At 42.8% G+C, this 15,040-nt stretch overlaps 1 protein-coding gene across 1 annotated transcript; it reads right to left on the bottom strand.

The window, feature by feature from the left end:
• Nucleotides 1–8,501: 8,501 nt before the first annotated feature.
• LOC106597951 (zona pellucida sperm-binding protein 3) lies at nt 8,502–11,088 on the bottom strand. The gene is made up of 8 exons (XM_014188891.3): nt 10,476–11,088; nt 10,270–10,388; nt 10,063–10,166; nt 9,621–9,798; nt 9,319–9,436; nt 9,036–9,118; nt 8,883–8,962; nt 8,502–8,635 (listed from the first exon to the last, which is right to left on the bottom strand). Exons 1-8 carry the CDS (start codon nt 10,992–10,994, stop codon nt 8,571–8,573), a joined length of 1,266 nt encoding a protein of 421 aa, XP_014044366.1. The 5' UTR covers nt 10,995–11,088; the 3' UTR covers nt 8,502–8,570.
• Nucleotides 11,089–15,040: the final 3,952 nt, after the last annotated feature.

The raw sequence follows: 15,040 nt of genomic DNA on the forward strand, positions 1-15,040 counted from the left end.
TGAGTAGGTGGGACGCAAGCGTCCCACCTAGCCCATAGAGGTTAAGCCATTTTGCCACAACTTTGGAAGTATGCTTGGGGTGATTGTACATTTGGAAGACCCATTTGTGACCAAGCTTTAACTTCCTGACTGATGTCTTGAGACATTGCTTCAATATATCCACATCCTTTTCCTACCTCGTGATGCCATCTATTTTGTGAAGTGCACCAGTTCCTCTTGCAGCAAAGCACCTCCACAACATGATGCTGCCACCCCCGTGCTTCACGATTGGGATGGTGTTCTTCTGCTTGCATGCCTCCCCATTTTTCCTCCAAACATAACAATGGTCATTATGGCCAAACACTTCTATTTTTATTTAGTCAGACCAGAGGACAATTCTCCAAAAAGCTCGATCTTTGTCCCCATGTGCAGTTGCAAACTGTAATGTAGCGTTTTTATGGGGGTTTTGGAGCGGTGGCTTCTTCCATGCTGAGCGGCCTTTTTGCACAAAAGTACATTCATCTCTAGGGGACAGAACGCGTCTCCTTCCTGAGAAGTATGACGGCTGCGTGGTCCCAAGGTTTTTGTACTTGCGTACTATTTTTTGTACAGTTGAACATGGTACCTTCAGGCTTTTGGAAATTGCTCCCAAGGATGAACCAGACTTGCGGAGGTCTACAATTGTTTTTCTGAGGTCTTCGCTGATTTCATTTCATTTTCCCATGATGTCTAGCAAAGAGGCGCCGAGTTTGAAGGTAGGCCTTGAAATACATTCACATGTACACCTCCAATTAACGCAAATGATGTCAATTAGCCTATCAGAAGCTTCTAAAGCCATGACATCATTTTCTGGAATTTTCCAAGCTGTTTAAAGGCACAGTCAACTTAGTGTATGTAAACTTCTGACCCACTGGAATTGTGATACAGTGAATTAGAAGTGAAATAATCTGTCTGTAAACAATTGTTGGAAAAATTACTTGTGTCACGCACAAAGTAGATGTCGTAACCGACTTGCTAAAACTATAGTTTGTTAACAAGACATTTGTGTAGTGGTTGAAAAACGAGTTTTAACCACTGGTCGGGCTCCGTCCCGTATGCAGGACGGACATCCAGCGAAAAATCCTATCGCCATTAGCATAACCAAATGTAATATTTATTTTTTTCAATTTTTTTTTCAAATTAAATCGTTTTATAGATACACCTCACCTGAATCGAACCACGTTGTCCGATTTCAAAAAGGCTTTACAGCAAAAGCAAAACATTAGATTATGTTAGAGGAGTATATCGTAAAAGTAGCCACATAGCCATTTTCCGACCAACCACATGCATCACAAATAACCAAAAAACAGCTAAACGCAGCACTAACCTTTGACAATCTTCATCAGATGACACACCTAGGACATCATGTTACACAATACATGCATTATTTTGTTCGATAAAGTTGATATTTATATATAAAAACAGCATTTTACATCGGCGCGTAACGTTGACTAACTATTTTCCCTCAAATGCATCCGGTGAAACAGCGCTACAATTTACTAAATTACTATTCGAAAACATTTTTAAAATGTAATATTGTCATTCTAAGATTTATAGATGAATATCTCTTGAAAGCACCTGTAATGCCAGATTTAAAAATAACTTTACTGGGTAATCACACTTTGCGATAAAAGGGGATGCGATACTCAGAACAATAGGCTAGCAATACAGGTCAGCGCCATCTTGGAACAATCGCATATCAAATCTAGTCTTGTATACCATTGTCAATAATCCCTTACCTTTGATTATCTTCATCCTTAGGCACTTCCAGGAATCCCAGGTCCACAACAAATGTATTTTCGTTAAAAAAAGTTCATCCTTTATGTTCCAATAGCTTGTTCTTGTTAGCGCGTTCTGAAGGCTGCACCAAAAGTTCCGACGTGCGCGGGGCTACTCTTTCAACAAAATGCATTTTTTTCTTATTTGGGTTCGTTCAAACATGTCAAATGTTGTATAACATAAATCTTTAGGGCCTTTTTCAACCAGAGCTCCAATAAGATTCAAGGGGGACGATTGCATTGTCTTTATAAACGTTTCGAAAGGGGAGGGTAGCCAGGGGCGCCGGCATCATAATGGTGATGGCCCTCCTCATGTGACCACGTTCCACAGCGTGTCGTTCAGTCAGTTTTCACAGTAGGAGACTCAAATCACTTTGTAAAGACTGGGGACATCTAGTGGAAGCAATAGGAAGTGCTCAATGAACCATTGCTCACGGTGTGATTTATAGGCAACGAGATGAAGTTGAGTCCGCAATTCAGAATTCCACTTCCTGTTTTGATCTGTCTCGGAGTTTTGACTGCCATATGAGTTCTGTTATACTCACATACACCATTCAAACAGTTTTAGAAACTTTAGGGTGTTTTCTATCCACAAGTATTAATTATATGCATATCCTAGCTTCTGAGTTTGAGTAGTAGGCCGTTTAAAATGGGCATGATTTTTTTTGAAAAAGCGCTGTAGCGCCCCCTATCCTAGGCGACCATCAAGAGGTTAATGACTCCAACCTAAGTGTATGTAAACTTCCGACTTCAACTGTATAGTGCATGTGTTCATCTTATCATATTTCTTCAATGCGAAATCAGTGTCTTGTTTTCAACGAAACTGTCCCTGTTTGCAAATATTTCAATGTGAGACATCATTTGGAACCAAAAGTTGCACTATACTTGCACTATAGCTTAAGAAGTCATTAGATTGGCTTTTATGACACATAGGTAAGGCAATAGCCATCTACTAGACATTTATACAGTTCTTTTAATTAAACACAAGTCATCATGTAGGCCAACTAAAAGAATACATTGACTGCATCAATGCTAAATAATCCAAATGAATCTGTTAAAGGGGAAGTTGGGGGCTGTTTGTGTATTTTAATTGTTTTATCAATGTTTAGGCTATTTGCTTCACTTCTAAAAAAAAAATGTAAAAAAAATGTAAATCTCATTGTTTCTTCAGCCAGTGAGGCTACTAGGGTTTCTGAACTGTAGCAAAGAGGAAGAGCCACGTATCTGCCCTCTCATGGGCTAGTGGTCGCATCTGATCTCACCTACCGAAATTGTAATTCACTTATCAGAGGGCCTGTCAAATGAACCACAATGCTGGAAATCTGTCTGCATCCACAGAAACTAATCCCATCGCTCTATGACAAACACAGATGGTGTTATATCAAATTCAATAGAAGAAAAAAGAGAGAGAGGAAGAGAGACTGACACAGATGTACTGCCATTCCTTAATGTTTTGGCTGTATATGTAGCCTAATATTAAACACAGATATGTGGGCAAGGGGAAACACATGCACTATAATTAACAAGGCATTATAAGCCAGTGGTCATCTATAAGAAAAAGAGGATAGGATTGAAAGGCAGCGCTGCTCTAGGGTAAGCTTTCACCGTTCAAATGTTTCCTTAACATTAGAATTATTTCACAGAGAGCGAGAGTATTATTCAGAGAGCGATAAACACAATGACAGATGCAACACCCCGGAGGTGCAAATTAGAGCCATCAAAAAGTTTTTCAAAAAATTGCTCAAAAGCATAAAAGAACTTTGTTGTCGTACACTTAACATTGTCAGGTTCTTGGTTTACCTCAAATGTTCTATTGAATAATTTTGATAAAGCTTCTGTTGTAATAGCACTGCAAAAGGCAAAGCCATAAGGGTTAATTAATGTAATAATGGGTTTAGTGTTGCCTAGAGATTGGTGAGTTTAACTTGCTACACCCAGTGCTCTGTTATGAAAGGTTAAACAAATCTCATTTGAAAGCTTTTGCATTGAAATAAACATACCGAATAAAAGCTGGATATAATTATTTTGTAACCTAAGTCGTTCACTGTATTTACTGAAAATCAAAAGTATTGCATCTTCATTTTTTCCAAAATTTCACCATGTCTTGCAGTTGAACATTTGCATAATTTAACTTGTTTGTTTCTGTTTTTTTACAGCTGGAGAACTCCAGAAGAATGGAAGTCTGCAAATCCGTTGGACCCTTTCCACTTCTATTATGGTGGATAAATATGGATTTTTATGAATGTGTGGAGGAATAAGAGGTGTTTCATGGAGTTGTGTGAAATGCATCAAACACGATTTGAAACGGAATTGGCATATCTGGACCCTCTCTTTCTAAAATTATCCGCCGCCATTGTTGCAACCCCTATTACTAGTCTGTTGAACCGCTCTTTCGTATCGTCCGAGATCCCTAAAGATTGGAAAGCTGCCGCGGTCATCCCCCTCTTCAAAGGGGGTGACACTCTAGACCCAAACTGTTATAGACCTATATCCATCCTGCCCTGCCTTTCTAAAGTCTTTGAAAGCCAAGTTAATAAACAGATCACTGATCATTTCAAATCCCACCGTACCTTCTCCGCTGTGCAATCCGGTTTCCGAGCTGGTCATGGGTGCACCTCAGCCACGCTCAAGGTACTAAACGATATCATATAACCGCCATCGATAAAAGACAGTACTGTGCAGCCGTCTTCATCGACCTGGCCAAGGCTTTCGACTCTGTCAATCACCACATTCTTATCGGCAGACTCAATAGCCTTGGTTTCTCAAATGACTGCCTCGCCTGGTTCACCAACTACTTCGCAGACAGAGTTCAGTGTGTCAAATGAGAGGGCCTGTTGTCCGGACCTCTGGCAGTCTCTATGGGGGTACCACAGGGTTCAATTCTCGGGCCGACTCTTTTCTCTGTATATATATCAACGATTTCGCTCTTGCTGCGGGTGATTCCCTGATCCACTTCTACGCAGACGACACCATTCTGTATACATCTGGCCCTTCTTTGGACACTGTGTTAACTAACCTCCAAACGAGCTTCAATGCCATACAAAACTCCTTCTGTGGCCTCCAACTGCTCTTAAACGCTAGTAAAACCAAATGCATGCTTTTCAACTGTTCGCTGCCCGCACCCGCCCGCCCGACTAGCATCACTACTCTGGACGGTTCTGACCTAGAATACGTGGACAACTACAAATATTTAGGTGTCTGGCTAGACTGTAAACTCTCCTTCCAGACTCATATTAAACACCTCCAATCCAAAATCAAATCTAGAATCGGCTTTCTATTTTGCAACAAAGGCTCCTTCACTCACGCCGCCAAACATACCCTCGTAAAACTGACCATCCTACCGATCCTCGAGAAATAAAATAGCCTCCAACACTCTACTCAACAAATTGGATGCAGTCTATCACAGTGCCATCCGTTTTGTCACCAAAGCCCCATATACTACCCACCACTGCCACCTGTACGCTCTCGTTGGCTGGCCCTCGCTTCATACTCGTCGCCAAACCCACTGGCTCCAGGTCATCTACAAGTCTCTGCTAGGTAAAGCCCCGCCTTATCTCAGCTCACTGGTCACCATAGCAGCACCCACTCATAGCACGCGCTCCAGTAGGTATATCTCACTGGTCACCCCCAAAGCCAATTCCTCCTTTGGCCGCCTTTCCTTCCAGTTCTCTGCTGCCAATGACTGGAACGAACTACAAAAATCACTGAAGCTGGAGACTCATTTCTCCCTCACTAGCTTTAAGCACCAGCTGTCAGAGCAGCTCACAGATCACTGCACATAGCCCATCTGTAAACAGCCCATCCAACTACCTCATCCCCATACTGTATTTATTTATCTTGCTCCTTTGCACCCCAGTATCACTACTTGCACGTTAATCTTCTGCATATCTACCATTCCAGTGTTTAATTGCTATTTTGTAATTACTTCGCCACCATGGCCTATTTATTGCCTTAACTCCCTTATCTTACCTCATTTTTACTCACTGTATATAGACTTTTTTTCATCTGTATTATTGACTATGTTTTGTTTATTCCATGTGTAACTGTGTTGTTGTATGTGTCGAACTGCTATGCTTTATCTTGGCCAGGTCGCAGTTGCAAATGAGAACTTGTTCTCAACTAGCCTACCTGGTTAAATAAAGGTTCAATAATTTTTTATAAAACAAAAAAACATTTCAAACACTTTCTAAAAATACCAGCAATTGAGCTTGTAACACAATGCATTCACTGCTACGAAGCCTGCAAAGACCCCATTTCAGGGTTTCGTAAATCATTACATGTAATCGAGACAGCTTTTACGGCATAGCTACTCTAATCAACATCGAAGGGTCATGTATTTTCTATTTGTCCCCGCCCACTAAAAAGTATTAAGTCCTTTTTAAATCTAACCCACAGTTCCTGAACTAAAAGTGTTGACTACTTTTCCATTAGTCAGGAATACACCCTGCAACTAAAAAAGACTAATGTAATGGTTTGGTAGAGACTAGTCATTTTATTACTATTGGTTGTGACAACCTAAAATATAATTTGCATTGTTGCAGTCCATTGATTCACATTTTAATGGGCTGGATATAGTACATTGGAATAGACCACTTCCCCCCCAGGAAGTTTATGGGAAATTGTATATCAGATGGTTCCTATGAGTGGTAGTGTCACGGTTTTCGTCGGTAATGGAGGACCAAAACGCAGCAGGTATGTGTAAGCTCATCTTGACGTTTATTAACTTCCCAAAATGAACACCAAAATAACAAAACAAGTGAACGAACGATATACAGACAGTCTGGCAAGGCACAAGGCTAAACACAGAACAATCTCCAACAAACACACAGACAAACACACCCAACTAATATAGGACTTCCAATCAAAGGCAACACCACACAGCTGCCTGCAATTGGAAGTCCACCCCAATTAACTCTACATAGAAACACACTTACTAGACTACACCTAGAAATACATAAACATAGACCAAAAACCCGAAAATACTAAATCAAACACCCTTTTACCAAAACACCACCCCGGACCACATAAAACAAATACCCTCTGCCACATCCTGACCAAACTACAATAACAATTAACCCTTATACTGGCCAGGACGTGACAGGTAGCCCCACCAGGACTGTATTTTAATTGTTTTATCAATATTTAAGTCATGAGACAGGGCAATTTCAAACCCTGAAATGTGTACCTTTGCCTCACTGCTGAAGTTGACTGGTTAAAAGGAACACTCCACCCAAAACTTCAGGTATTCAATTCATCAGTCCATTGTTGATATAAACTCAGCAAATAAAGAAACGTCCTCTCACCGTCAACTGCGTTTATTTTCTGCAAACTTAACGTGTAAATATTTGTTTGAACATAAGATTCAACAACTGAGGCAAAGGGAACAAGTTCCACAGACATGTGACTAACAGAAATGGAATAATGTGTCCCAGAACAAAGGGGGGGGGGTCAAAATCAAAAGTAACAGTCAGTATCTGGTGTGGCCACCAGCTACAATATACTGCAACCCACCAGCTACATTAAGTACTGCAGTGCATCTCCTCATGGAGTGCACCAGATTTGCCAGTTCTTGCTGTGAGATGATAGTCCACTCTTCCACCAAGGCACGTGCAAGTTCCCGGACTTTTCTGGGGGGGGGGGGGGTGGAAATGGCTCTAGCCCTCATCCGATTCAACAGGTCATGTCAGGATGAGCACAACAGGAGGATGTCTGCCCTGTAACGCACAAGCTCAGTCCGATGATGTTGTGACACCGCCCCAGACCATGACGGACCCTCCACCTCAATTCCGTCCCAGAGTACAGGACCCGGTGTAATGCTCATGCCTTCGACGATAAACGAGAAGCCGACCATCCCCCCGGTGAGACAAAACCGCGACTCCTCCGTGAAGAGCACTTTTTGCCAGTCCTGTCTGGTCCAGCGACCGTGGGTTTGTGCCCATAGGCAATGTTGTTGCCGGTGATGACCTGCCTTACAACAGGCCTACAAGCCCTCAGTCCAGCCTATTGCTGACAGTCTGAGCACTGAGAGGGATTGTGCGTTCCTGGTGTAACTCAGGCAGTTGTTGCCATCCTGTACCGGTCCCGCAGGTGTGATTTTCAGATGTACCGATCGTGTGCAGGTGTTGTTACACATGATCTGCCACTGTGAGGACGATCAGCTGGCCGTCCTGTAGCAGGCGTCTCACAGTAAGGACATTGCAATTAATTGCCCTGGCCACATCTGCAGTCTTCACACCTCCTTGCAGGCACATTCACACAGATGAGTAGGGACCCTGGGCATCTTTCTTTTGGTGTTTTTCCAGAGTCAGTAGAAAGGCCTCTTTAGTTATCATAACTGTCACCTTAATTGCCCTTGTCTGTAAGCTGTTACTGTCTTAACCGTTCCACAGGTGCATGTTCATTAATTGTTTAAGCATTTCACTGTAAGGTCTACACCTGTTGTATTCGGCACATGTGACTAATAAAATTTGACAATGAAGATCTGTGAAGTTATTCAGATTTAAGAATCATCTTTGAAAGACAGGGTACTGAAAAAGGGGCGTTTCTTTTTTTGCTGAGTTTTGTACCAAAACATTATGTCAGCAATCAAGTTATATCTTAACTTTCAAGATACAGAATCAGGGAGTTGAGGAACTTCATTTTAGACCTGGGCATTACAAAAGCTCATGCTAGTCAATGAACAAAATACACAAGACAAAAACCTTAATCTAGATATTTTTTTATCATCCAGAATGCATTTGGGCAGGAAAGTCAGTCCAGTTGAGAGTTACACCATCAGTCAAGAAGCTTTTCCTTTATGTTGAGAGGACCAACAGAAATGTCCTGCTCCCACTGGAAACCTAAGAGCAGAAGACCATGTCTATATAGGGAGAACTCAGAATCAAACTTCACAAAAGCATTGTTTCTCAGGCAATTCCTGGGTGACTCAGTGGGTGCACTTTTTTGTTCCAGCCAAGCACTGACCACCAATTTAGCCAAAGGTTTAGGTGAATCAAGTACCTAGGTATTGGAGTAGGACAAAAATGTGCACCCCAGGGAGGCATCCAGGAATGGATTGAGCAACACTGGACTGAAGTGCACATGTACCTGGAGCCGGTTCCCTTCTCATGCCACAGTCTGTGTCACAACAGCCACACACCTGGTCTTTCTTACTGGCCTCGCTCCATCTATTGAAAAGAGAGTGTTGCATATAGTACGTACAAGCAAAGTGCACACCCTGCCATATATACCCAGACTTACCCATTCGAGAAGGAACAAGCCTTGTTCTCATGATCAATTGGGGCTGAAGCTGTTGTGGCTTTCAGGAGGCAGGTAATGTATAGCTGTTGAAGTCGCAGCATTGGTACCACATAAGAATTAGTAGATTTGACACCAATTTAAAGCAACGTCATGTTGGGTCCAACACAAGCCATATTGGGCATACTCTACTTAATTTATGATTGAAGCTCAACAAACCTGCCAATTCTATACATTTGGACATTCCGAAGCTAATTTGCACTAGATCTCAGGATTAACTACTCACTGAGCCAGTGTTCACAACATGAAACCTAAAGGCTTCTATCTGGAACTGGAGCGTGTCATCCATGGTGCGAGGTCTGAACTGGGACCTGGAGCCTGTCAGCTTGGTGTCGACCAGACAACTGAAGGCCACAAACAAAAAAAATTAGGCTACCTACACTGCTGAAACTCTGGAGGGATGCCATTCAAGATGGCTGTTGATCTGAAGTGTGGGCAGGTGGAGGGAATGGGAAATGCTTTCCTTAGCAGATTAAAGCAAACAATTAGTCCTTGATCTAGATCAAGTACCTTACAAAGGATACTCACCCACGGTTCTCGATGAAGGCATATCTTGGGACAGTGTTGGTGTTTGGGATGACTGTGGCTACACAGTTGTCCACAAAGACTCGGAGGGGCACATGGTAGAACTGGACGACAGAAGCTTCAAAGTTAATATTATCTCCAAGGACGTACTCTTTGCTGGGTCTCTCCAACTGCCAGTTGTCTGCGAAGACAAGGGCACAGTCTAATACTCATTCCAAGTCAGATGTACAGACCCTGCTCTAGTTTATCAGCAGTGTGGCTTTATCATGGCAAATATAACTGCCATCCTTTTGTACTCTGGGGTAGCCACCTCATTCCAATAACTCAGTGGCGGTTACATTTGCCAGTTGGCACTACCATAGTTTACAAACAAGTGCAGAGACAGCACTTAAGTCAGTGCCTGTCAAGAGCAATGCCAATATGGCAAGGACAAGCAGTTACTAACCAGTCATTAGCCTCAGGGAGAAGTAGAGGAGCTCCTCTGCAACCTTAGTGGAGGCATAGGGATTCCAGGTGGGCTTCACTGAGTCACTGCTCACATCATGCTTTCTGTAAAGGAGTCTTTAAATGTGAAACCAACTGGCCAAGGAAGTATATCGAAAGTTGATTGAACTGAAGAAAATAAAACACAATGCAGGTGTAGTCAACTCACCTTTGATAGTGGCACTCAACCCAGACCACCACTTCTCTAGTCCGAACAATGGGGCTGCTGCCCAGGGTGGCTGGTGTATAACGGAGTGTGAAGACATAGACAAGTGAATCTTCAGTCATCTGGAATCAGAGCAGCAAATGGCATTGTAAGAAAATCAATGGTAGTCAACCTAGAAAAGTCATAACGATGCTAATGCTCAATGTTACCGTTAGAGTGCTCCCACATCCGTGCAGCTCAGTGACAAAGATCAGAACTTGAGCGGAAGCATCCTCCCCAGTGACAGCACAGCCTCCCAAGGTAAGATCCTCTGGGTGAATGAGTTGGCCGATACCGAGCAGATCTCGCTTGACTTCCACACGAGCAGCAGTCTCCCCACATTGAACTGCAACGCTACTGGCAGGCACAGGCAGTGGTCTCTGCTCATCAATAGCCAACTGCACCTCTTTGACTGGATCTTCAGGAAATCTCCAGGTCAAAGGCTCATTGAAGGTCTGCTTTGACTGGAGGAAAGGGTTTTGAACTTGCGTCGGTGTCTGGACCCTGGAGGGCCATTGCACAGGCCTTGGTTGAAATCTGGCTGGTTCTTGAGCAGGCCTATACTGTGGAACAAATCTCCCAGGGGCATGTGCCACTTGGCTCTGAGATCTCGCTTCCCGATAAAGCTGCTGAACTGTAGCTGAACAGCCAAAGGTAAGAAGTAGGAGGAATGTAATACAGAATGCCATTATTCTCTAGTTTCTAGTGTCAATTGTACATATTTCTTTGACATTTGCAATAACTACAGTGTCTCTGAACAGCCATTTTGTATCCCTTTGTCTTAGTTTGACTCCACCCCTTGTTTGATTTACCTAATGATGTTCCAGACATGTTACAGAGCTGCAAATATACTACAATCTGAACTGGATGTATCTCAATACTGTCAAGTATCTTCATTTATAATAGGGATGGTCAACTCCAGTCCTCGGGGGCCTGATTGGTGTCACACTTTTGCACCAGCCCCAGCTAACACACCTGACTCCAATAATCAACTAATCATAATATTTAGTTTAAAATACAATTAGTTTAATCAGCTGTGTTATCTAGGGATGGGGAAGAAGTGTGACATCACTCTGGCCACTGAGGACTGAAGTGGCCCATTCTTGATTTTTTAATGTCCTTGGAACGGTTTCCTGATAGCAATGGCATTTAGCCTTATGAGTTTTTTAATGATGCATCTTCCCCACAACGGCCGAAGATGTAACACATGTTTCCCAAAACAACACGCCGAGAGAATAGTCACTAAGTGCATTGTTGAAGTATGTGTCAATACTGATGGGATCGAAAGAAAGTGAAAACTTTCTCCATTCAAAATTTGTCTTAACATTTGAATTGACGGATCAATTCCTAGAGAGATTATACCACCTTATGGCTGCAAATATTGAGGCAGGTTATTCTAATGCTTACCAAATAAAAATGCATTAAACCACTAATTTGCCCCATTGCGCCCGTTCGGCTACACATCATGAAATATATTGAGGCAAATTACAGGCAGTCTACAATTAGCAAAATAGAATATGAAATGTATTTCAATATGATTGAAATAGGCCCACTCTTTATTTTAATGGTTGCTGTTTTCATTTGAAAAATATTTTTATGTCATGTTTGTATCAATTGCAAAGACACAGGCAACTTTATTTTGTAGTCAACTTTGTTCTGAAGTTATCTGCAGTCATAGAGATAAGATAAACCATGTGATTCTATGTTTAGCGGAGATCTTCTGTGTAGAAAGTGACACGGGAGGGCAAAAAAGAATGTAAGGATGCACTTAGCTGTTCTGAGGCAAGCATTCGTTTACGAGTGTTATCAAGTGCACCTTAATTAATAATGATTGTTTTGGGAAACAGCTCATAGATTTAACTATGCTCCTACAAAGGTTCTAACAACGCACTTTGCCTTAAGATGCTTTTGGGAAACTAGGCACAGGGATCTCCAACCCTGTTCTTGGAGCGCTACCCTACCCTCCTGTTGGTTTTCAATCCAACCCCAGTTGTAACTAACTTGAATAAATGTACCAACCAGCTAATTATTAGAATCAATTGTGCTACATTAGGGCTGGAGCCACAACCTACAGGACGGTCGCACTCCAGGAACAGAGTTGGAGACATTGGCGGATTGGCCTTCTGGAAATTCTGGCATATGCCAGAAGGGCCGGATCACCTTTTATTGGGGTGGATCGGTAAAAAAATAAAAATAATAATATATGCACACGACATGACCAAAAGTGTGTGGACACCTACTTGTTAAACATCTCATTCCAAAATCATGGGCATTAATATGGAGTTGGTCCCCCTTTGCTTCTACTCTTCTGGGAAGGCTTTCAAATCGATGTTGGAACACTGCTGGAGACTTGCTTCCATTCAGCCACAAGAGCATTAGTGAGGTCGGCACTGATGTTGGCCAATTAGGCCTGGCTCGTAGTTGGCGTTCCAATTCATCGTAAAGGTGTTCGATGGATTTGAGGTCAGGGCTCTGTGCAGGCCAGTCAAGTTCTTCCACACTGATCTCAACAAACCATTTTTGTACAGACCTTGCTTTGTGCATGGGGGCATTGTCATGCTAAAACAGGAAAAGTCCTTGCCCAAACTGTTGCCACAAAGTTGAAAGCACAGAATCGTCTAGAATGTCATCGTATGCTGTAGCGTTAAGATTTCCCTTCACTGGAAGTAAGGGGCCTAGCCTGAACCATGAAAAACAGCCCCAGAACATTATTCCTCCCCCACCAAACTTTACAATTGGCACTATGCACTAGGCAGGTAGCATTGTCCTGGCATCCGCCAAACCCAGATCAGTCCGTCAGACTGCTAGATGGTGAAGCTTGATTCATCACGCCATAGAACGCATTTCCACTGCTCAAGAGTCCAATGGCGGCAAGCTTTACACCACTCCAGCCGACGCTTGGATTTGCGCAGGGTGATCTTAGGCTTGTCTGCGGCTGCTCGGCCATGGAAACCCATTTCATGAAGCTCCCGCCGAATAGTTGTTGTGCTGAAGTTGCTTCCAGAGGCAGTTTGGAACTTGGTAGTGAGTGTTGCAGCCGAGGACAGACAATTTTTACGCGCTTCAGCACTCAGTGGTCCCGTTCTGTGAGCTTGTGTGGCCTACCACTTCACGGCTGAGCCGTTGTTACTCCTTGACGTTTCCACTTCACAATAACAGCACTTACAGTTGACCGGGGAAGCTCTAGATTTGCAGAAATTTAACGAACTGACTTGTTGGAAAGGTGGCATCCTATGACGGTGCCACGTTAAGTCACTGAGCTATTCAGTAAGGTCATTCTACTGCCAATGTTTGTCTATGGAGATTGCATGGCTGTGTGCTCGATTTTATACACCTGTCGTGGCTGAAATAGCCGAATCCATTCATTTGAAGGGGCATCCACATACTTTTGTATATACAGTTGAAGTCGGAACTTTACATACACCTTAGCCAAATACATTTAATCTCAGTTTTTCACAATTCCTGGCATTTAAATCCTAGTAAAAAAATTCCCTGTCTTAGGTCAGTTAGGATCACCACTCTATTATAAGAATGTGAAATGTCAGAACAAAAGTAGAGAGAATGATTTATTTCAGCTTTTATTTCTTTCATCACATTCCCAGTGGGTCAGAAGCTTACATACGCTCAATTAGTATTTGGTAGCATTTCCTTTCAATTGTTTAACGTGGGTCAAACGTTCCGGGTAGCCTTCCACAAGCTTCCCACAATAAGTTGGGTGAATTTTGGCCCATTCCTCCTGACAGAGCTGGTGTAACTGAGTCAGGTTCTTAGGCCTCCTTGCTCGCAAGCGATTTTTCAGTTCTGCCCACAAATTCTCTATAGGATTGAGGTCAGGGTTTTGTGATGGCCACTCCAATACATTGACTTTGTTGTCCTTAAGCCATTTTGCCACAACTTTGGAAGTATGCTTGGGGTGATTGTACATTTGGAAGACCCATTTGTGACCAAGCTTTAACTTCCTGACTGATGTCTTGAGACGTTGCTTCACTATATCCACATCCTTTTCCTTCCTCGTGATGCCATCTATTTTGTGAAGTGCACCAGTTCCTCTTGCAGCAAAGCACCTCCACAACATGATGCTGCCACCCCCGTGCTTCACGATTGGGATGGTGTTCTTCTGCCTGCATGCCTCCCCTTTTTTCCTCCAAACATAACAATGGTCATTATGGCCAAACACTTCTATTTTTATTTAGTCAGACCAGAGGACAATTCTCCAAAAAGCTCGATCTTTGTCCCCATGTGCAGTTGCAAACTGTAATGTAGCGTTTTTATGGGGTTTTTGGAGCGGTGGCTTCTTCCTTGCTGAGCGGCCTTTTTGCACAAAAGTACATTCATCTCTAGGAGACAGAACGCGTCTCCTTCCTGAGAAGTATGACGGCTGTGTGGTCCCGAGGTTTTTGTACTTGCGTACTATTTTTTGTACAGTTGAACATGGTACCTTCAGGCTTTTGGAAATTGCTCCCAAGGATGAACCAGACTTGCGGAGGTCTACAATTGTTTTTCTGAGGTCTTCGCTGATTTCATTTCATTTTCCCATGATGTCTAGCAAAGAGGCGCCGAGTTTGAAGGTAGGCCTTGAAATACATTCACATATACACCTCCAATTAACGCAAATGATGTCAATTAGCCTATCAGAAGCTTCTAAAGCCATGACATCATTATCTGGAATTTTCCAAGCTGTTTAAAGGCACAGTCAACTTAGTGTATGTAAACTTCTGACCCACTGGAATTTTCC

Source organism: Salmo salar, chromosome 23 (assembly GCF_965601325.2).
Source record: "Salmo salar chromosome 23, fSalSal1, whole genome shotgun sequence".
NCBI lineage: Eukaryota > Metazoa > Chordata > Actinopteri > Salmoniformes > Salmonidae > Salmo > Salmo salar.

Coding starts and splice junctions, on each gene's coding strand:
- LOC106597951 (XM_014188891.3), bottom strand. CDS start 10,994: ATGGCATTCTGTATTACATTCCTCCTACTTCTTACCTTTGGCTGTTCA. Junction 9,799..10,062: donor CTCCCTGAGGCTAATGACTG/GTTAGTAACTGC, acceptor TTGTCTTCGCAG/ACAACTGGCAGTTGGAGAGA. Junction 9,119..9,318: donor ATGTTGTGAACACTGGCTCA/GTGAGTAGTTAA, acceptor CGACTTCAACAG/CTATACATTACCTGCCTCCT.